At 37.2% G+C, this 23,627-nt stretch overlaps 3 protein-coding genes across 4 annotated transcripts; 2 read left to right on the top strand and 1 right to left on the bottom strand.

Annotated features, from left to right (window-relative positions):
• The first annotated feature begins 477 nt into the window (after positions 1–477).
• On the top strand, positions 478–2,988 carry LOC110369915 (Golgi reassembly-stacking protein 2). Its single transcript, XM_021325549.3, has 5 exons — positions 478–694; positions 773–1,057; positions 1,340–1,657; positions 1,736–2,045; positions 2,270–2,988. The coding sequence occupies exons 1-5, from the start codon at positions 632–634 to the stop codon at positions 2,656–2,658; spliced, it is 1,365 nt and encodes a 454-aa protein (XP_021181224.3). The 5' UTR covers positions 478–631; the 3' UTR covers positions 2,659–2,988.
• Positions 2,978–18,453, bottom strand: LOC110369913 (sodium-coupled monocarboxylate transporter 1). 2 transcript variants are annotated; one of them, XM_021325548.3, is made up of 14 exons: positions 18,316–18,453; positions 17,414–17,859; positions 12,712–13,004; positions 12,464–12,629; positions 12,086–12,197; positions 8,289–8,356; positions 7,781–7,935; positions 7,040–7,283; positions 6,526–6,641; positions 5,968–6,067; positions 5,496–5,666; positions 4,991–5,145; positions 4,508–4,706; positions 2,978–4,259 (listed from the first exon to the last, which is right to left on the bottom strand). In XM_021325548.3, the coding sequence occupies exons 2-14, from the start codon at positions 17,468–17,470 to the stop codon at positions 3,975–3,977; spliced, it is 2,121 nt and encodes a 706-aa protein (XP_021181223.3). In that variant the 5' UTR covers positions 17,471–17,859; positions 18,316–18,453; the 3' UTR covers positions 2,978–3,974. The 2 variants fall into 2 exon arrangements, with proteins under 2 accessions (XP_021181223.3, XP_021181222.3); XM_021325547.3 differs by having other exon boundaries at positions 17,414–17,868; positions 18,316–18,444.
• A 1,349-nt stretch (positions 18,454–19,802) lies between these two features.
• LOC110370016 (uncharacterized) lies at positions 19,803–23,261 on the top strand. Its single transcript, XM_021325704.3, has 3 exons — positions 19,803–19,894; positions 20,092–20,562; positions 22,553–23,261. Exons 1-3 carry the CDS (start codon positions 19,880–19,882, stop codon positions 22,634–22,636), a joined length of 570 nt encoding a protein of 189 aa, XP_021181379.1. The 5' UTR covers positions 19,803–19,879; the 3' UTR covers positions 22,637–23,261.
• The last annotated feature ends 366 nt before the right edge of the window (positions 23,262–23,627 follow it).

A 23,627-nucleotide genomic window follows, 5' to 3' on the forward strand; every position in this document is an offset into this window, starting at 1 on the left:
CTCAGCCAGCCAAGTCAAGAATCAAGTGTAGTAATCATGAGCGTACTGTTTTCTACTTCTAAACATTTTAAACTTAAGCGCTCCCTAGACGGCCAATACATGTAATATACTATAACTGGGCTATAAATCTAGTATTGTTGTTGATGATGTTATCGATCATGGGAAGTACGGCTTGAAAAAACCTTTTCCCATGCTTTTTCTCTCGTTTCGGACTCGTGTTGTGATTAGGTTAGATGAAAATTATAAAATTGACTTGGCAACGATTTTAAAGAGTTTTAAAATTTATTTTTTACAAATGATCTAAGTGTAGGTATTTTAATATACACGTATATGTAGATCGAAACACGTACGCTTCATTTCTACGTATTTGTTGAACGCAGTTCGTATCGTGCCTCATGGATAGCAATTAGCAAAGTCTGGATCCACCATAACCTTTATACACGCAATAAAGAATAGATTTATATTTTATCTGTGGAAGGGAAGTGGACGGACTTCATGCCACGTAATAGAAATGTCAATGCCAAAATTGTTGCGGGTTTAGGGAATTTTTAAATTGACGAAAAAATATTTAAAACTCTATAAATAATATAAAATAGCTGGTAATAGGCATTTATACTTTCAAAAATAACCAATGGGTTCCTCCCATAGTACTGAAGTGCCAGGGGGTGGCTCTGAAGGATATCATGTTTTACGGGTTTGTGTTGATAATGAAAATATTTAGTTTTAACTCATACAAAATGCTTGTATTCAATGACTACGTTTGCCCTTTAAGGTTCAAGATGGATCTCCAGGTCAAAAAGCGAATCTGGAAGCATTTTTCGACTTTATAGTTGCTATTGAAGATACAAGACTGGACCAGGATAATGACACTTTGAAAGAATTGTTGAAGAAGAACGTCGATAAGACTATCAAAATGTTAATTTATAGTAGCAAAACTCAGACTGTGAGGGAAGTAATGATTATGCCGAGCGCCAACTGGGGCGGTCAGGGCCTACTTGGTGTTAGCATTCGCTTCTGCTCATTTGAAGGTGCTAATGAAAATGTCTGGCATGTACTGGTATGTATCAGTACCAATATATGTATATAATAATATAGTCACTGTAACCTTCCTGTGTATAGTTATATTATGTCTGATAAAACTTGGGAGACAAGTAAGCTGTTATTTTATGAACAAATCGGTTGACTCTATTGTTCTAAAGTATTTCTGCAATTCATTATTTGCAAAAGTGTTGTAATAACAATGATTTGTTTGTGTTTATGTTTTTTTAGTGCCATTTTTTTTGTTCTTATTGAATGAAATCTAGATAATTTTAAAATCATATTGGTTTTTGTTTTGCAGGAGGTACATCCAACTTCACCAGCAGAATTGGCTGGCTTGAGACCGTTTTCTGATTACATAATTGGAGCAGATTCTATTATGCATGAAAGTGAAGACTTGTTTACATTAATTGAAGCTCATGAGGGCAGGGCTCTCAAGCTGTATGTTTACAATGTGAATGATGATACCTGCAGAGAAGTTCATATTACACCAAATCATAATTGGGGAGGTGAAGGTAGCCTTGGATGTGGAATAGGCTATGGGTATTTGCACCGAATTCCAATAAGAAATCCTACAACTCTGCCTGCACAACAGTCTTATGCTGCAAGTGCACCAATGGTACTCTCAGTTCAAATTTTTAATACTTAATGATGACAATAAGTAACTGTATGCTAACCTTATTTATTTGTTTTATAGGTAGCACAAAATGTTCAACAGAACTTAGTGCCAGGAGTGCAAAATCTCAATTTAGAAGATGACAAAACCCCATTGATGGCTGCTCCGCAAGTGTCAAGTGTTCATACAGATTATCCACAGCCAGCTCCACCACCATTCTTATCAGGTGTTCCAATGGTCAACTCTGGTAGCTATGCTGCTCCTGGTCCTGCTACTGCCGTCCCACCGGCAGTGCCACCTCAACAATTACCTGGACAGCAAATTATATCTCCATCGCAGCCTATTTCTCAAACACAGTCTGTTGTATCCAACATGGCAGCCTATTCTAGCAGTAAGTATCTATTGAATTACTGTTATTTTATAAATCATCTTAGCACAGGAATATGAAAATAACTATTGATGGAAAATATAATGTCAAAATCATGAACTTTTTTGAGTTTATCATGAATAAACAACTGCTTATGCTTTTGAGTTCTATCTTACGTTTCTAATAATAAATACTTTTAAATATACTCTGATGAAATATGATGTAATTTCATGTTTTTTTTTTTTCAGATTTAGCTGATGCAACATTAACAAATCTGGGAAGTATACCGTCTGTGTCTAATATGCAACCCCCAGCACCATTGCCTAATTTACCTGGTATTCCAATGAACCAACCACAGCCTTACATACCTATCATGCCCAACTACACTGCCTCTCAAGTCCCTACATCTGCACCATACCCTCAGAGTGCACCAAACTTAGTTCCCACATTCGACATGAGCAACTTTGCTCAGGCGCCGATCCAGCCACCGCCAGTCCCGACTGGACTGCCTGTAGTTACCCCAGTGTCGCTTCCCGGGATGCCTTCCATCACGGTGAGTGCTACTCTGCCTGTGTCCACCATGCAAGAGATACATCAACAGCAATCACAACAACAACAACAAGATTTATTATCGTGAAATGATGAAATTGTTTTACTATTATGCCTATTTAATATTCTAAGCAGAGTCATCTCTTATTGGCCCAAATTTATGTTAGTTTTGTTTTAAATGTTATGCTAAAATCATTCCCCTGGAAGGCAGGCATAGTGATTTTAGCATTGTATTATAAATATGATTTTCTTGTATTGTACCTTTATTATATCTTTATTTTAAACAAGTGCAAATGTTAGAGATGTGTACCAAAAGCTGGGTATTTGACAAATACACTTAAGGTTTCCTTTTAGGTCTGCCTTCAAAGTTATTGTAAGTGTACATTTGAAATGATAAATAAATGATAAAAACCATAAACATAGTCTTTATTTTCTAACATTTGATATAAAATAATTCTTATTGTCAAACTGAATACTACATACATACTACATTTTATTTAAATTAACGGAATACTAGTAACTACTAAAAATATTAAATTAAGTATTTCTTTGTGTCAGTGATAAAATATATGTATTTACAAAATATCTTACTAAGTTATATGTACTACAAAATTAATTAATTAATTAATTGTCCGAGTTAGGTATCGTGTAATGCCAATCCTGTGGGTGAATTAACTATATTATAATAACGGGTTTGATTCCCAGTAGAAGATAACCATGTCTATTAAGTGGGACGCTAACACATTTCGTCGTGCCTGTGAAGAAACTAACGCTTGCGCCATCCAAAACCTACATAAACTTACCATTAGATCCCTGTGAATTTAAGTAAGGAACTCTAAAAAAATCGTGTGTGATTCTGATCCAGGGGTCTCGAAAACTTTCAAAATTGCCTTCTAACCGCTACTTAGCCATATGCTAGCTTTGCAGTTAACGTTTTCAGTCAGCTAACTCAACCAATATGGAACTAATCACTTGCTGCGTAATATAAAACAAAAGGTTAGACACGATAAAGCAGCTACGAACAGTTTCTCTGCGTTTATCGTTTCTTATATACGTTAAGTTTAGGTAGGTACCTAATGAAGATTATTGGTGGTCTCTAGCGATTGGCTCTGGCGCGTGCAGTGCATCGTGGATTTCAGAAATGTGTTGTTCGTATGAAGAAGTTTAAGAAAGGCAAGTAGGTACTAAATTAGATGTAAAGCTATTTGTCTTATAAATCTAATTTTGTCTACTTATATCAAATTATCGTGTCGTTCGAACAATAGGTATGGGTATGATAGATGGCACTCGCCCCAGCACTCGCTTTTCAAGCTACCTCAGTCTATTGTTGAAGCGCTTAGTTACATACAGTATTTAATTACAATTAAACATTAAATAATTTTACCTACGTACTTAATTAATGGCTCAACAAGTAGATGTTTCTGACAAGTGATTTTCTGAATTGGGTTCGAATTTAATACTGTTAGATCTGTTATGGTCATTTGGTGGAGGCTTTTCCGGATCAAGGCCGAGGGCGAAATTGTCGTAGCCTCGCGTGAGTGTGGGAGCGTCACTGTAGAACACTCCTCCAGCCATTTCGGACAGTCGGCGGCGACGTCGAGTGTCTTTGTCGTCAGCAACGCTCGGAGGACGCACGCTAGAGCTACGGCGACGCTCCGAGCCAAGCCGAGTGGGCACCTTTAAAGCTCGCTATTGTAAATCAAAAATATTTGATTATTAAAGGACACATACATAAGACAAGGTAAACTAAGCCTGTTAAAAAAGTAAGAGGTATGAAAGGTTATTATGAAACATTATTATTGTAAAATCAAAGAGATTTAGGTATTCGAATGATGTATTAGTGATGATAAGGCAAGAGATTATGATAAAACAGGTAGGATTGTTCACAGTAACACATGTCCGTTGATTTTTCGTTAGTCCAAAGGAATATATCCTACCTTAAACCTCTTTGGCAGAGAGTTGAGTAGTGCAACAACCGGCGGAGAGATCAGGTCGATGGGTACTTGGGCAGGGTCGGTAGCTCCCGTCAAAACGGACACGATGAGTCCCGCCACTAACGTAGCCGCGCATCCGAGACCCGAGTACCAAAGATATGACACACGGAACAGCCAAAATACTGCATCGTCATGGTTTTCACTGTAAACGTCATAAACACTAATGAAGAGAACACACTAGACCTACATAAAACGTTTCAATGGGTTGTTTAGAAATGTACGTGGATCCACTACACCTACCTACGTAGATAGGTAGGTAATACATTATGTAGCTAAGTAGAGTTTACCTGCAGACTAATGGTATTTTGTCGTGTATGTCATTCTAATAAGACTACCTACTATAAACACACCTTTCCTTGTAATCAACCGCTTTGAATAAACCAATATTTAGTTAAGTCCTCGGTATTAGAAGGAAATGATTCTCACTTAGGGTTGACAGTCATGTGCGTGGTCATATTGTAGGGAGCTACGCAGCCATCCGTGGAGCCAGGCAGACGCGGCATGGGCAGCTGAGCTAGCTGTGCACCACCTCCAGCTGCTACCACCAGCAGCAGCCCGAACACACCGCCAGCTACTGCCCCCTACATCGAACACGCATTTATATCATCAGCACTTTAAACAAAAAATGTTGACTAGTCGAAATTATTAACTAGCTATTTTTCGCGGTCTCACCGCGTCCCGGGATAATGCTTACTATGTCACCAAGGTATAAATGTTATGGCTCCCCAATCGAAAGAACTTTTCAAATCCCTTTATTTGTTTTGGAGCCTGATCAAAACAATGAAATATTCTAAAGATTAGTAGGGATTATAAGAAAGATTAGGGAGTAGGTAGGCTTATATAATCTTAACAGGAACCAGAGGTGGATAGTGGAAACGTCAAAACAAAAGAGGCTAAATATAAGGTTCAAAAATGGTTCAAAATAACCAACCTTAGCATTGGCCCATGGGAAAAACATGCCCAGCGAAAACAATCCTAGCGCCACTCCGCCTGCCATTCCGTTAAAGGAGAGCGCCAGTTGTAACACGGGACCGAGGCGCTCAACTGCGAACACGAGCCCGAAGGATACCACGCCGCACGCCAGGCACACCCAGCGAGCTATCTGATGGTATAAAAAAAAACATTAATACTTAGGTACTATATTTTCCTACGCTAAAGGGTACAACCTTAAGGCTGACCCGCCAACGTACCTACTATATTTTATAATTGGAGACCGATTTTAGGGAAGAAAGATAGAACTCACTGATAGCAATAGTGCAACGCTCACGTAATACAAAAGGTCGGTCCAAAAATTTCCTAAATAGTACCTACTACAGAAAATCGGCCCGATTATGTGTTCTAAAAAACTCTGACGTGAGTAGACAGCCTTAATAAAATCTAAGCATTAAAATTGCTTGACTTACTGCTGCTCCTCTATGTTCTGGCAGCGTGATCCCAAGGAGTCCCGTGGCCAGATCTTGACATAGTATAGCAGCCAATGAGTTCAACGCGGAGGCTACAGTTCTGCAATCAGGATAGTAACATTGGCCTAGTTTAATGGAGTATTGATTAATAATTTTAAGATTTAAATAATTAAGTTGCACTAGAATATTACGATAAACGAAGGATGTAAGTAAAATATAGGTAGCTATCTACATGCAGGAGTAGTGGTACGAATCTCGTACAAGAAGCTAAGTGTCAATTACAAGCAAATAAATTAGTTTTTCAGTTCGCGTATGATTCTCTCAAATTAAAACCAGAATAGTCCAGTCGGAATACCAATATCCTAACTGGACTTTTCTAGTTTTATTTTAGCTCTCTTATATGGTTGCTATCTGCGTCAGTTCTCAGGATGCTACCGTGCGTTTCGGAGTGTTGATTTTGGCAAATACGCTGTAACTTAATTTTTGCATTAATTTGTGTAGTTCTAGTGACTTAATTAATGAAAAGTGCTAATTTTGCGTTATTGATGTTCACTTTACCCAAGGCTGGCTGCAAAAATCCCAGCGACGAAGAAACCAGGAATCCCCCGGGAACCTCCCAACTGCTTCACCACGTACAGTGGTAGAAGGCGATCTGATGCGTTGATCACTCCAGCCTAAGGTAAACAACTTAATTTATCGTTTTATTCATAAAAAACGCATAATAATATGTAGACATAGGTCATTAGGGCGGGCACCTTCTTACTAAGAAAAGCTTTCTCAGGATGAACCATGAAATGTTGTTATGGCAATAAGGGCCTTGTGTTGGGTTTCACCATACATTTAGATAGATAGTAATTTTATGCAAGAGTCGTTTGATGATACCGATATTACGTGTATATTGGGTAGGTTGTGTATCGATTCGGATTTCACGACACAATGGATTTTCTTCATAGAAAATTATCGTAGGCATTCTTAATATGTAGGTGAAGGTAGTTGTTTCGACAGTAAACGACTTTGGACTAAATTATAGTAGAATTGTAACGTTGAATTATTTATCCAGCTACGTGTTTACCTGAATCGGATCACAGTCTGCGTAGTGGACGGCTAGGACAGCACCAGTGATGAAATTCACTGAGTAGATGGCGATGAGGCCAATGGCTGATACCCAAAGTGCTACTCTGACTTGCGATATGCGCTCAACTGACAGATACTTCTGAACTGACGCTTGGTTCGCGCAGAACATGCTGACCCAGTACATGGTACCTCCGATTACCACAGACCAAAACGAATGTCGCACTGTTGGGTCGGGATTCATGCTAGAAATAATAAAATAGGTTAGACTTGATAATCTGTTGGTCGTTGCAGCAAAAATAACAGATCTCTTAGATTCACGCCCTTTGTTTGTGAGGTGAACATTCTTTGGCTACGCACATCGTTGGTTTTTGAAGTCACCTACTTACATAATATATGAGGAGGTAATACCTACTTATGTACCACAATGTTAAATAGCTACCAGCTATGAACCTATTTACGAGGTGTTTAGTTAAAACAAGATACTTTTGCCGAATGTTAAGTAGGCAATGGTACAATGCTCTTCTTTACGTTTGGTAAGAACTACCTGATCAGAGTGTAAATTTTGTCTCGTTAGTTGGTACTCATAAGGTATTTGTCATGTAAAATGCCAATTTGAATAGGAGTGGTTGACTTGTCTTATTGAGATTCCTTCGTCTTTCGGAAGCACGTGGATTAGTATCGTAACTAATTGGAATTATTGATAACAATTATAGACAACTTAAAGACGCGTAAAACTTACTCGAAAAAGTGAAGCCGGTGTGTTCGCCAAGCATGCTCCCATACCACGTCAAATCCTCCGACCTGGGTTGAAGACATCGCCAGGACCGCGGCCAGAGATCCGACGAGGACGGCCGATTGAAAGGAGTCCGTCATTATGACTGCTTTCATTCCACCCTGCACAACAAAGACAATAATGAGTTGTCTGTGGCACTAAGTTCCTAAGCATAACAAGGAAAACTGGGTAGGTAGGTGTATAATAGTGCTTACATAACAACTTTCTGAATAACCTATGTCGTCGGTCTATCCGAACCCAAGTATGTTCCTTCTGGAGTTCTAATGTACCTATCAAGCTTCGGTAACTCTTTCGAATAAAGCGCAACCCCGTCGTCGCTATTTTTTTAATTTTTTTAGGTATCCCAAAAGTTAAGTCTCTTTTGTAAATATGAAAGGAGCGTTAAGTATGACGAGTGGAAATGAATAAATAAACTGTACTTAATGTTTTATTGTTTAGTCCATGCAATACTAACCTGAGTAGCGTAGAAGATGCATACCACGTACACCAGTGAAACGGCCAAATAAGTATTCAGTCCGGTAACTGTAAATTTTATAAAAATCTTAATATGACATATTTTATAAAGGCACGTCAGCTTCAAAATTTCATTGGCAAAATCAAAGTTACAGAATACCTTAACTCTAAAATTTCCCAGAAGTTTACAGAAAATTACGACCGGACATAGGAAAATTACATTTGTAGCTGAACACAACAGACTTTGCATTAAAGAATATAGTTTCAGGTATTGCCTAATCCTGATTTTGTTTAAAGACTTATGTCTATTCAAGTACTGTACTGTATATTCAAGTTTACTAAGTTTAATAGAGGATACACTAGTGACTAGAATTATGTATCTAATTGCTATGGAAAGTTGCATACAGCTTTAATGGCCGAACATAATGACATACCCAGGTGTTCCATCATTTACGTGGAACTGGAGAACGTCTTATTTTCCTGAAAAAAGCTTTTAACCTTTTCCCTTCTTATATATTTTATTGCCTATTGGAGACAGTTATCATTTTTTTTTATAAGACGGTTGAACTTTTGAGTCGCTTCATTCCTCCCAATTCCATCTACCTACATAGACAGGTGCAAGTGCAATGATATAATTAATTGGGCGGGTCCTGTTGGCTTCTTAAATAAGAAGATGCTTATTTATAACCTCTTCGTTCGTTTCTTTTCAGAACGAAAGGTACCTACGGTTTTATCGGTTCTATCTGAATACGCAATGGCGGCACGAAACGTTTGACACCAATCACCAAAACTGAAATGATGGCCACTATTGATTCATTATAAATCATTACCGATACCTTACATGACTTAATGGACGCGTTATGTAATTTGTGCAATAATAACCGACGGCATGCGGACTTAAGTGCATAGATGTCATCGATGCACCATACCGAGCCTTAGCTGGCAACGGCTGTAAAGTTTGTGTTGACTCCCTGTTATATAGGTATTACAGGTATAAATACTCTTACCAATAAAGTCATAGTAATAAAAGAACGATAAAATTTTGCAACCCAATAACACACAGTACAGACGCTGAATACTTATGTGAATATTTTCTTTCGTAACTTTACCAATCGAAGGCTAAGTAAAAATATTCAAATACCTATGCAAATAATTCTCACTTTATTGCCCATCATTTGCATTTTCAAAACCTAAGTAGACATGAGTTATTTAAAGTCAATTTTCTTTATTGGGAAACATATTTCTATTAGTCATTGGAAAATGGTAAGCTACCAATTTTCTGCATTTTTGTATGCCACTGATTTAATGCTAATGTGCCTTTTTAATCTTGTACCTACGTTACTCAGTAGGTACCTAGGTCCTACTCATTGTCTGAAATAAACCAATACATGCGACAAGGCTTTCATCTATTATCAGCGCAGCTGCAGTTAAAATAATATGAAAACTGCAATTCCAGGACAATGATGCCTTGCACTTCGTCTGTTATTTGTTAAACAAAACAAATTGAATAAAAAAGTTTTGATGTTCGTTCACCTAAAAAATGTGCAAAATCAATATATCGGTGTTTTGTTTATTTACCCGACAAGGTTTAATAAATGACATTTGCTATGCTGTAGATGCAACTTTTATACAAATATTACTTTCACTGCACTCGCAACCGTCTAGATATCAATATGCGCAATATGGATGATCTTGGAATACTATTCACGTAAGTACCTACCTAATGACCTTTTCTAGCTTTATTTTGAAATTATTATGTAGAAATTAAATAATCACATTTGTTGAACATTTTATCAGGTCAGCTAATTTCCAATTCAAATTACTTAGTTTTATTTTGTTAGACAAAGATCTAATGAAGCAATAAAACTATTTTTAATTTTAGCATTCTTTGGGTCAAATGATAACCTGTGTTCTAAAAGCATTGTAGGTTATTGTTAAAAGCTCAAAGTTACACAATAGGCACTTAAAACAGTTCTCTAATTTATAAAATATTTGACGGACGATAGTCTGTACTAGACGTTGGCCAAGCATGTAAGTACCTAGTTACTGAGTTCCTAGGTTCAAGTCCTATGGCATAAAGCATAATCTTTGTTGTATATCAATGATGTCGGTCTATAAAGCTATCCTCGAGAGATTGATGGTAATCTTACTTTGTTTGTTTATTTAGTTGAAAGAAAAGTTTAAGGATAAGTACCTACCTACATGGCTTAACTATTTTATAGACCTTACAATAGCATTTCAAAGTTAATTTGCTAGTATACAGGCACCTTAGCGTGTTTAGGGGATGTGATGCAATAGAATGCTGTCGCGCCGTTGAACGTTATTTGAATTTTAATTCTAATGTTGATTTTCGGCAGTATTGCATACTTTGTAGTACCACTTGAGAAATAATAAGTAGGCAAAGTTACCGAATCAATAATCGTAACATTACTAGCGATCGTTATTACTAAACAAAAATAACATTTTGCTGACGTAAGTTTCTATGTAACAAAGTAAATCAAGGATTTAGTAGGTACGGAGCGGTTTTGGGTTTGGAAAAAAAAAACTCCAAAAGTCCATTAGACTGAACACCACAAGATTTTTCCACACAAAAACTACCTATGCTCTAACCGAAGCAAACATTTCTTGATTATTTTAATAAAATATTACCCAAACAACGTTACGCAATTAATACTAGTTGATAGTTTCTTACATAGTGTTCACCAGCAGCACTATCTTTTATAGCATATTTCCGGCAGAAGAGCTTCAAAATGGTAAGTTGGAAAAAAATGAGACCAGCCCAAAATACATATAATTCTAACTTCCTGCTTGCTTGGTCAAGCATAAAAGATAACGTTAAATTGTAGTAAAAAAATATTTAAATTATTGCAACACGAAAGTGTCTATAAATTACAAGCAAAAAACATTGGCTGTTAATGTACAATATGGATGCGACAGGAACCACAGTTTAACTTGACCCCATATTTGGCTTCGATACTATTGCAAAATTCCTATTGACATTGACTGTGTAGTGTATGTAAATGAAATCGAACGCATCATCGCTTTCAAAACATTGAAACTGTTTTGTTCCACCAGAAACTTTATAATGAGCAATTGTATGAAGTCTTTTCAGGGTTTTTGAAAATTCTCATCTTATATTTTTGTTTCAATCTTTGGTTTTAGTTAATAATATAGAAATAAGTATTTAACTAACAAAAGAATATCGGCTTCCATTGGGTAAAAGTTTTCAATAAAATAAATCCTCTCTAATAAATAATTAGATTGTTACATTTTTAAGTAGGTGTTGCATCCCGTCACCAGTAGGCAAACAATTGAATCTGCAAGTGGCTTACTTATACCTAAATCACGTAATGGTATAATTTCATTCATTTAAGTTTTATTATGTTACACGTTACAAAAGCTGTAGATAATTATGGCTATTACATGTCAGAATTTTTAGAGCTAATTGGGTACAACGATATATACGTTGTTTTGAAGTTTATATAATAACGAGGCTATTATTTTCTTTGAGGTTTTTTTCGTACATAAAATATGAATGGACAGCTCACAATGGAAACAATGGAATGATTCATCTTGTATTTCACACCTTTTTCAACAGATAAGTTGTGCCTTAAATGTAGGTTAGCGTTAAATACACTAACAGTTCAAATTACCGTGAAAAAAATCCTTTTTGCGAAACATCGCTTTTCTATAAATAGATATAACTTCAAAGTTAATAATAATTATGCTAGTGATATCCTTTCTCAACAATCAATATATTACAATAAATTCATTCTTGCTACGTCGTCATACACTTACCATCGGACAGTGCCAGCGCAGGGGCATACACCGCAACAGCCGTGTATAGTATCATCTGCATTAAATACAATGCACTGGCATACACGCGGATAGACTTGCAGAAACGCACTTCCTGAGAACAAATTGATGAAGTGCCATCAATTACAATTAGGTGGACATGTGTAGCGTGTGATTCAGTTGAACTTCATTCAACCAGCTGTCTATGTGGTAAATGATGATACCTACTAAAAGTGGACGTTTATTTTTGTCAAGTTAAGATGGTGCAGAGGATTTTTCTGTAAGGAATTATATTTTAAAGAATAAATTATTCTCAATACATTGCACTTTCACTGTGCAGCAAGCATTGTGTTGTCTCGTACGAGTGAATAAGTAACATACCAAATATTCGTAACATGACGTCAGCCGGAGTCTCATAAACACTGGCAGGTACAGCTGGCTCGCGATTGGCACCACCAGCACAAACGCGACACAAATCATCCAAAACTGTGCACCTGCCATATACATCTCCGCTGGGTTTCCTAACAGCTCGATGGCTGTGATGAAACTGAAAACAGTCACATGATCATAAACAAGATCCGAATAAAGAAAATTCATAAATGAATATGCAATCAAAGAGGTCAGCTCACCTTGCCGCAAGACTTAATGCCATAGGAAATGTGCCCATCGATGATCCACCAAGCAGGAAATCGTCACCGGTTGTTTGCTTCTCCCCAAAATACCCGTAAAATACACCAATCAGGCACGAAATGAGTAGCATAGCGGCCAGCACGCTGTAGTCTTCCCAGTGGAACAACACCTCGGTCACACTTTCATTTTGTGCTAAAACTAAATCTATTTTCTTGGTCCTTGTTATATTGAGCGATGCTGATGTCACTGGTATCGAACTTGTACACCAACATAGTAGTGCAAGTAATATTGTCTGAAAGAAAACAACGCAATCATTCAAGTTCAATGTTTCATGTCAATGAAAAGAGAATTGTGCAAACTAAATGTTCTGCCTATGTAGGTGAGTGTAACGTTTACAGATGACTCTAGAACTGTTGTCGTAATATCGTGCAGTAATTATACCCTAACACAGTGTACTACAGAGTCGCTTGCTTTTGTTCACGACTTTCCATAGATAGACAAAATCTTATTATAATTTGTAACGTATATTATACTTTATCAGTCATATTATAGAAGTTCCTGTTAATGTTACAGCCTTTTTTTTAACTAACTGAGTGATCAATCAATCAATATTCATATGACGATTTTTGAACCAAGCAACTTATTTAATTTAAGATTCGTAAAGCATGGATTAATTAAGTAAAATCCATTTATTATTTTCTTACAGTGGCTAATTACTCGTATAAACAAGCCATAAAAGAGGTTACAGCAGTCATGTGCAGTGAAAGGTCTCTAGTCCGCCATTAGGTAGAAGCAAATCGTTAGCCCAATTTCTCCTTCTTATACATACATACCTACATAATATTGATGTAATTTGATGTAACAGAAAAACTTTGCAGGTCAAACATTCTTTATATGCTCCGTTGTAGTCGCAGTGCGACTGCCGTGTAGGTACAGTCTCAGGTTCGATTCCTGAGTTGGGGCGAAATCGCTGTGTGAGTTTTAGAAAAACTCATAACACAGCCCCGGGTCTGCAGGTTAGCGCTATATATTATATCTACACCCCCGTACTTGGCAGGGAATATTAAGCCTTCCCGGGATTTGGGAGAACTCTGAATCTACAGCTTGTTAGGTGACGACCTACAGCTTACTCGAAAATTGACAACAACTGAAAACTTTAATATGAGACAAGTAATCAACTATCAAGCGGTTTAGCATTCAGCAAAGTTGTATACGATTGTTATCTGACCACAGATTACTAATAGTTTGACCCTAAATTAACGCTGTAACAGAACATTATGATGTTAAGTTTGCGAAATAAAAAGATAAGCATTTAATTACTATGATTCAATATGTTCTGTAGTTGTGAAACAACACGGGGCGAAGAACGTTAGAAATTAACTTAGTGGTTTAGTTACGTTGGACCGCGATGATGTTGCTGTTGCGTTTTGCTTGTAATTTTTTCGCACGTCCCTCGTAGAAGACATACATTTTTTAATGACTCCTGCCTTGAACTCATATCAATCATTTCCAAAAGAACGTTCTCAAGTTTGCTGGAGATAATTGCTTAATCGGCGAGTGGGCTGACACTAACTGTAGGTACACAAACAATAAGAAATAATGCTTGGTCTTACAGTGTTTTTTTAATTAAGAGCGGACTCAATTCCAATTGCCATCTAAATTGTTTAAAATTGCCGTAGCTTGCTAATGAAGCTAATCTAACAATCAATTAAACGAATAAGTATTGCTGAACGAAGTTCTTAGTTACTTTTATGTTATTTACAGTAATAATTATTTAAATGAATAAGAGTACCTAAACATAAATTATATTCACACTCAGAATGGATTACGCTCCGGGTAGTCGCGGGGGAATTACAGCGATTAAACGCTTGACCAATCGCAAGATTTCCCAAGGATTGTGTCTCATTGTGAATGGTACAGTGAACGTTCATGTTTCACATATGTAAGTATAAGAATATATAAATGATTACGACGTGGCTTGCTAACTCTTGAAGCACAATATGCTTAATAAATAACATGTGCAGAGAAAGCTCTTTCCCAAATAAAAATAAACCTTCTACTCCAAACTTGAACGCTATGACCTAACACGAGCCTACATACTTTCATTCGTGAGCGCATGTTTGACAACCACGCCAATTGATATACTCGAGAGTGCTCATGGGCACTCAAAGCGTTCAAGAGCAACGCTTGTTGTGCTACACCGACACGCAAGCCACGTAAGGGCGGAATAAGCCGGTTTAATACCCGCACTAGCTTCCTCAAACCGGATAGTTCCGGACTGTACGCTTCAATAAATAGCTCGCAGCCAGCTCATGGGCATGGGACTAGTATTGATGTCTCACCACATTCCAAACAATTAAGCATAGCCGTTGATACATCTTGAGACTGTTTTGTTTGTTTAGACGAGCCATGATCAACGAATCTAAAAGACAATTAGGTCTAATCTAAGGGCTCCGCTTCTAGCTAGCTTAATTTCAGCCTTTAGGAATGCACATTACACAGTTTGAAAGATATCAAGTGGTTATTCAGATAATTCGCGACCCTGCCGATTGAAGCTTTATTTTCGTAGTATTATTCGTAGTAGTTTTCGTAGCAGCGGATTCACAAAATGATCTAGTCAATCTATATAAGTAGTTTGTGGTTTTTATAATATTCTTTTATTTGTGGGTGGGTCTTTATGGTGGATATTGAAAATAGCCATTTGTCGTGATATATCAAGGTCAAGCCTAGGTACCTAGTATACCTATTGTAGATTTAACAAGTTTAAGAGTAAATGGTCTACCAAATTGGATGTAGTAAGTAGGTACGGAACCTTACATTGCGCGTGACCCAATGCCGTATCTACACCAAAACATACAAGAGCAAAAGTTATGTTGTCAGTTCCAGTATTACGTCCAGTAAACAACATACTTAGATAGTAAGCCTGCCTCTCAAAATATCTTGTTATTGAAGCATACGTGAAAGTTTTACTATCACGACATTATGTAATACGTTACCGTTATAGTTATATTCCCCATTGGCTATGAATTGGTGAATATTTATTTCTACAATAATTTAACTGTTAAGACAAACAGGAGGTACCTACTTATGGCTACATTTCCGCAATGGTCATCATGATTTGCTGTTGCAAACATGTCTGCCACACGAATTCTTTTAAAGGAATATGCAGACTACGTAATCTATGTAAATTAACTTTTTTGCGTTTATTTTATAAGCTCTCAATTGGAAGTTTGAGGCGGTTAAGTACTTATAGGTATTTATTTTCAGGTCAAACCAAACCCACGAGTGGCCGTGACTGTGGTGTCAGGTCAGGATTATACTAATTTAAAAACGAAGATCATAATAAACAATAACGCTTAATTAGGCATCACCTTCTTAGAAATATCGCAACTACAAAATTAATCTGCACATTGTACAATATTTTGATGACATTTAGTACCGTATGAATGCATGCGGTCTACTCAAAATTGAAAGTTGAAAAATATTGCAGTAGACTACAGCAGACTTCAAATAGTTTCGCCATACCTACTCTAAGATGATGTTACTCTATCGTTCGAGGAGAATTGCAATCTTTCTGTAATTTGGAATAATAGAGCCTTCGGGTTTTTATAAACCGAAACACGACTGTTACGTCAAATTCGAATACTAAGAGTAATAAAGTTTGTATTGTAAGACGAGCATTATGCCCGACTGCCCTTTGTACTTGGCGTTACTTGCATAACATGCTCAAGTTATACTCGCGAGAATCGCAGTCCGAAATAATCACTTTCCGGATTACTTTCGCTTGCAATTTGTGGCCCATTAATAGTTTTTGAGATAGAAATGATGCAGATTAGGCACTAGTGTGAGTTGGACTTGTGCATAAAGGGAACTCATCCATCACCTATCGTTTTAGTAAAACCGTATTTTTTGACCCCAGAGAGTACCCAAAGATTAACAAACCCATGAAAAACAAACGAAAAACATAATGTATACTTAATCGCCTCCTGAACATTTTACATTATAAGGATCTCAGTACGGAACCTTAGGTCCCAAGTCAGACTCGCACTTGTTCGATTTTTTTTAAATGAAGTGACTTTACTTGAGATGTCAAAGGTTATTTCGTGTGGTTGCTAATTATTCAAGGTGGGTCAAAAATGTTCAATCAAAATTGCAATCGTACTGAACTTATCCTTGGTAAAACTTGCGAAAGCTTACTCTTTACGTGAATTACGATATTGATCCTATATAAATATATTGGATGATAATGAGAATATGGTGTGCAAAATACGGAAGTGCCCTAAAAAATATAATCATCAGTCTAGCTGATTTCCAAATAAATAAATATTGGGGTCAACTTTCAGTCTAACCGGATGCAACATACAAGTATTTAACATGGAGCGACTGCCTCTCTCGTCTGACCTCCTCAGTATTCGGCCAACCCGAAACCCGGGTACCCAGGAACCCCGGAAATCGGGTACAAAATAGTGGTTTAATATATAAAGATGGAAAAAAATTGAACACCAATGTCGAGGCTAAATAAATGAATGCTATAAACTTACATTACTTGCATCATGTGAGGTGCAATCAATTACTAGTGTGTTTTACACGCGTGCCTTATTAGATATTGCTTGCAAATATTATAAATCGCAGTAGTTGATAAACTGGATGTATAAGCCATCTCCCATCTACTATATAATTTATGATCAAGTTGTAACTTACCTCACTTAGAACGGCTATCCTCAGCCGTAGTCTTATGTGGGGGGAATATATCGCCATTTCTTCGATGATTGTTTATACTTCGTTAACGTCAAATTATATGCTTGTCACTGGTTTATTAGATTTGTTTACATAATCTCCCGATGGATATAATAGCGCATAGGCGGCGATGGACGATTCACACTGGTGTGCCGTTACATAGATACTGGGAGGCTGCGAGGCTGATACGTGCCGGATATGTACGCCAATCAATTGTAACTAAGACAACGAACACAGAATAATGCGTTGCACGAGGCGTCACTACTGGAGCTTTTTCGGATGTGTCCGCATTTGTCTCTAAGAATCTTCCAGCGACCTCTATAGTTAATTGTTAATCAAGGGCGCTTCGTCTCCTGAATGATTGTAATCTTTTATCGATGCGTGTGAGCGTGGTTATGCGGCGACACAATCTGCAACACCTAGAGGTATTAGGCGTTTATTAGTTTATAAAACATCGATAAGAAAACGGCACTGAGTAGCTGTTGTTGTTACTGTAACTTGCCTGAACATTTTGAAATATCCAATAATTAAGGTTTTTGAATGTATGCAAAATTAAGATTTCTCGTCTTACAATTCCTACAGATTTTTAAAAATAATATCACACAGTGGATACCTATACCATACGCCAAAGCAAATTATTGTAGCGAAGAATATAACGTAACTAAATAAATGTTATTTAATTCATTAAATTTTCTATAAATGTCAACACATCTTAATACTGGAGAAAACATCAATGAACAGGTAATAATGAACCGGGGTGTTGATTACTAAGGATATTATAGAATATCGTGTCCCAGATAACACAAATAGTAATCACAAGTATAAATCAACCGGTTTCGTAGAAATAGGCATCGATGCTCGCCTACCTTCCTGGTGTTTCCACATTATGGGGCCTGCGCCAGCGCCGGGTCAGAGGTCAATTATTCCCACTTCGCTTCGTAAACCGTAAACAATGATGCACTGACAGATTGTCACTAAGTGCTTTGTTCACACTACAAATGACATCTGCGGCGCGTCTCCTTACACTTGTCATGAAACATTATATGTATTAGAATCGTGCAACTACTTCACAATGAACGCAATACTGTGAAACAAGCAAGCGTGTCGTATCGGAAACGATTGGTTAGATGGAATCAATCACAAGTAAACCAACAAGAAACTGAGCAATGCTTATGCGTTTTAATCAACAATGTATTGTTGTGGTACCTACCTACTTTACTACATTTTGTTTTTGAAGTCGATAGCGGGTACATAGCGCTGGAGGAAACGTCTACTACCCTCTGCCTTGCAATCATCTGAATGAAGTAAGATTTAGCTATCTGTGTAGATACTTGTATGTTGGTCATTTGGCTACACACGCGAGTGTTACCAAAGAAGCGCTGCGAGTGTCGGTTAACCTGCAGTAAATTAACATTTGAACTCGAAGCAAATTGCGATTACCTGGTTACACAGTCAGAGGAACATTTCGCTGCCACTATCATATTATACCTTGGAGCGATACTTGCTCTCTCTAATGGACAAATTATTCTCTGCAATCACACATTAAATAATGTAGTACTGCTGCTTACATGTTATCTTAGGTCGACGATGGCTAATACGCAAAGGAAAAGGGAAATAGCTCCATGATAGGCATGCATTTGCTAGAGTTCGTATATTGAAGTTATAATCTTTGTCATTTCCTCAGAGGAGGTAGGTACACAAAGTCTTACTACATCAGATATTTTATGTAGTTAAGGGTAATGCTATTGACGATTAAATCCGGGTCTCGATTCCGAGTCTGGACAAACAGATTCTTCACCTACTTAATTATATTTTGTGTGATCTTTTAATCGAGCTGAGAATTTTATTTCAGAACCTACCTACTTTAAAACAATTGTCGGTAGGTAAATCAGAATTAGAAAAAAAAAACAATAGGTAGATAGGTACTAATTTCTCTTAGTACTTATAAGAAAATAATAGAATAATTCTTAATTTGCGAAAAATATATAGGTTCAATAAAAAAATACCTGACAGATATTAAAATTTTCATTTTGAGATCCTTGTACATTTAACCTTAACTTAGGCATGCAAAAACAGCTGCAACACTTATTGGTGCTTAGGTACGATTATGTTCATGGTTGAAGTAAAACATTACTTACCTATGTTATACTGTAATTATGTTATGTATTCAAGAAATCTGCAAGGAATATAAAAATATTAACAGCAATTTGTACGAGAAAAAGGATTTACGGCAGAATGTGCCCTCGAGCACGTCACTTGGTGTGGCGTCAGTAGGAGGGCGGCGCGTGAGCACCATCTTATTGCGAAAGGTATGTGAACCATCGAAAGTGCCCCCTCCCCCGGATATGGAGCGCACAACTCTTATAAACACAGGTGGCGCCTGGGCACTGGACATTACACTATCTAGCTGCGTCTAATCGCATACCCAGGATGTGTGACAAAACGGTAGGTGTACCGCTGTGAGGATCATATCTGATCAATATTGTGACCTGGTGATATTGGCAAAGTGTGTTCCTGATAACATATCGATGTCTTCGGGACAAAAATAGTGATAAAGTGTGGATTTTGACCCTAACCTGAATACTGATGATATTGAAGTAAGTACAAATTGAATCTAATAGGTGCATAATTTGTGTGTGCAGGTACTACGATCTCTAGTGGTGGCGGTGGTGGTCGCCTGCGCGGTCGCGAGGCCAGAGCCTCCGACGTCGTATGGCGCCCCCTCCCAGTCCTATAGTGCTCCCTCATCGTCTTACGGTGCTCCCTCATCATCGTATGGTGCTCCCGCGCCACAGTACGGACCGCCCCAACAGCCCATAGTACATAAGCATGTTTACGTGCACGTCCCACCTCCAGACAACGACATTCCTCAACCCCGCAAACCAATCTGGGTGCCACCTCCTCAGAAACATTACAAGATAGTGTTCATCAAGGCGCCGACTCCACCCACCCCTACTGCGCCTGTCATTCCTGTGCAGCCTCAGAATGAGGAGAAGACTCTCGTCTACGTGTTGGTGAAGAAACCCGAGGAGCAGCCCGACATTGTCATCCCGACACCGGCGCCTACGCAGCCCTCAAAACCAGAGGTTTACTTCATCAGATACAAGACACAGGTAAGATTTTAACACAGTTTAATTTTATGAGCCGCCGCTCTAAAACGCAGTGCTCGAGATTCATTAGTGTATGGCCCTATACCCCAGTTAACCCCAGATTAGATCAGAGCCACGATTGTTTTCGACTATTTCTATTGAAGTAATGATAGAGAACAGTAAAAATCTTACAAATAATAGAGAATCAATATACAAATGAGAATTCTAGAGATCCCTTATATCAACCCGTATTAGAAGAATATACATAAAATTGGTACTACTGCTATGTACTTTTGAGGAACAAAATTATCATCTTAAGAAACCATTTCAATCTTAAGAAAAAACACTTAGATATATTCTACGCACTACATATTCATAATAGTAGTAGGTAAGGTTGTACGAGTATAATCAAGCCGTAAACATTATCGTTACTTAATCTGTTATTCTGTAATAAAATAAACATTAAGTAATAAGTTTACAGAAAAAGAGAACACATAAGTGCTTAATTCATTTCATGGATCTTGACTTTAGACGATTAATTCATGTTCATAAAGTAGTCGTATGTCATGGCGTGGTGACGGAGGATGCGTCCGCTTGCCTCGTGAAAGTGCGCGTAAACATTTCCTACAGCAATCTAGGAAGTGTTATATGGCATTATCTGCAAGACCTAGCGTGCTCGCTGTCAGTCCAGCACACCTGCTATCATCATTACATTAACGCAACCGAGGATGCCTCGACTCCCACAACCCGTATTTTCTATGTAACGCAATGTCTCTCGCAATAAGTGAGGTAGCTAGATTTTTTGTATCATTATCGCCCGGTAGATAACCCTCTTCTAGAAATGTCACTTAAGGTTGCATCATATTAGAACTAGATTCATAAATATCTAGGCTTCATAATTATTATTGGTAGCTACGCTATGTTTATTTTTCCATTAGAAACCTACATTGCATCGTATACAGGTACCCATGCGCGGACGCAATTGTTTAATATATAGGGTCTGTAACGTTTTAATGCCATAGTAAATATATCACGGCCAGAAAAACAATGAGAGCGTTTCTATTTGACAGCTTAGATCTCAAGGAGTAAATGGTTTCCATTCAAGTTTAAAAATATACCTAACCGCAGAGTCATCGATTTGTAAGTGTATCTACTTTCGTGATCTATGAATGTTTGAAACCATTGTTTTCTGGGCTATTTCGTTTACGTAATACAAATAAGTTGTAATAGCGCATATTTCATACAAATAGCTTTATAATTGGCGGGTCATTCGAAGATCAAAATGGAGCCACAAACGAAAGTATGTGCGTAGCATTATTACGTGGTAACACGTAAAGGCTCTAAACACGTAACATGTAGTTAATACATTTACCTACTTGTTTTTATGTAGGCCAATTTTAAACTAAAGTCAACTCCTAGCCTACTATTATAGACTATAATAATATATTTATCCAATTATCATCACGCGCAAAATCGATTTGAGTGTGAAATTGATTAGTTCCACCGATATTATTCTAAGGGTTCCAGTTCCAATGGCTAGTGAACTACATTATCTTTTGTTTTGAATATAATGCTACGCTGATGAAGAATATTAAATACTTACCTAGGCCTATATTGAAAGTTACGATTTTATTCATTCAAAAATCTGAAGGCCTTTCTTCATAGATAGGATCTAATTTACCAACATACGACAGCATACACCCCCGTCTTTTTCTACAAGATTTAATAACTTTACCTTGCGTTGCGTAATTTTTGGCGAACAGTCCTCTCACTTGGCGATCAACTTTGAACTGTGAAAACTTTTAACCTTCAGTGCAATCAATTCTTCTGACATACCTAAGTGCACTTTTATGCATTACCATCCGTTTGGTAATCGCACATATTTTTGCATGCAACAATCAATGTTAATCTTTCTTAATGGAAGACGTAGTGTTGTGTATTATCTAATCATATCATAATTCAGATTTGTAAAAAAAAATACGATATGCAATTAAATATATTTTTTGTTTTTCAGAAACAGGAAGGTTATCCGGAATCTCCCAAGCCCGAGTACGGCCCTCCCGCTTCAGCTCCATCGTCAGAATACGGTGCTCCTTAAGGCGACCTCTTTGGACGATTATAAACCAGCTGCCCATTTGTAGTGCTCGACCGGCTCGTTCACACCCTCTATCTTAGTAACCATGTTATTTCGGTAACCTGTTTAACTAAAGTTTTTATTGATTAAATATATGTACCTACTAGGAATACCAAAGCTATAAACTATGAAGGTCTACCCGCTATAATCTCCGCAATGGAGATGGTGTGGTAGACTCTGGAACGGCTTGCTCATTAGCTTCTGTGAGATGAGTTTTGACGTCAAATATAATAATATGTATCTATAAATTTTCTTATAGCAAACGGCATTTTCGCAACATTTTGTGTTTTTCCGTTTAAATCTGAGGCGAAGATGCCGCTTTCTATGACCGAATGACGACCAGCGTGTAAACAAGGCATTATTATTTATAGATTAATTAACTAGAATATTTTTGCATTAGTGCCTTCGTTCTATAATCAAAGAAAAACGTATAGAACCTCAAAATTCTAGAGAAGTCGGCCGAGATCTGTGATGGCAGCAATCTGGCGTTGCGCCAAACCGTACTGCAACTCGTATTATTACATCAAATTGATGTGAATGTTTGTAAATATATTATTTTTATATGATTAAAATGTTTTATAATAATTAACTGATGGTTTTATTCTTAATGTAGCATGTGTGTGATCGGAAAATAATAATAAGGTGTACCTCCCATTAGGTCGTTGAAAATCTGAAAAATAACGGTTTTAGTTCCTTCAAGGACCTACATTAGAGTAAAATAATCTTTTTGCTACAAAAATACAGTAAAACTAATAAAATATATGATGCCACATCCCTTGAACTTGAGGAAATATTACGTACCTATCTTGTAGCTGAGAAAACGTTACATTTATTTAATTAGAACCATACCTATATAAGTATATATATGTATAGTGTGTACATTAAATATCTACATAACATATAAGTATAGAGTTATTCCCTATCGATTTGATATTTAAAAGTTGACATAGGCTTA

Source organism: Helicoverpa armigera, chromosome 9 (assembly GCF_030705265.1).
Source record: "Helicoverpa armigera isolate CAAS_96S chromosome 9, ASM3070526v1, whole genome shotgun sequence".
NCBI classification, from domain to species: Eukaryota; Metazoa; Arthropoda; class Insecta; order Lepidoptera; family Noctuidae; genus Helicoverpa; species Helicoverpa armigera.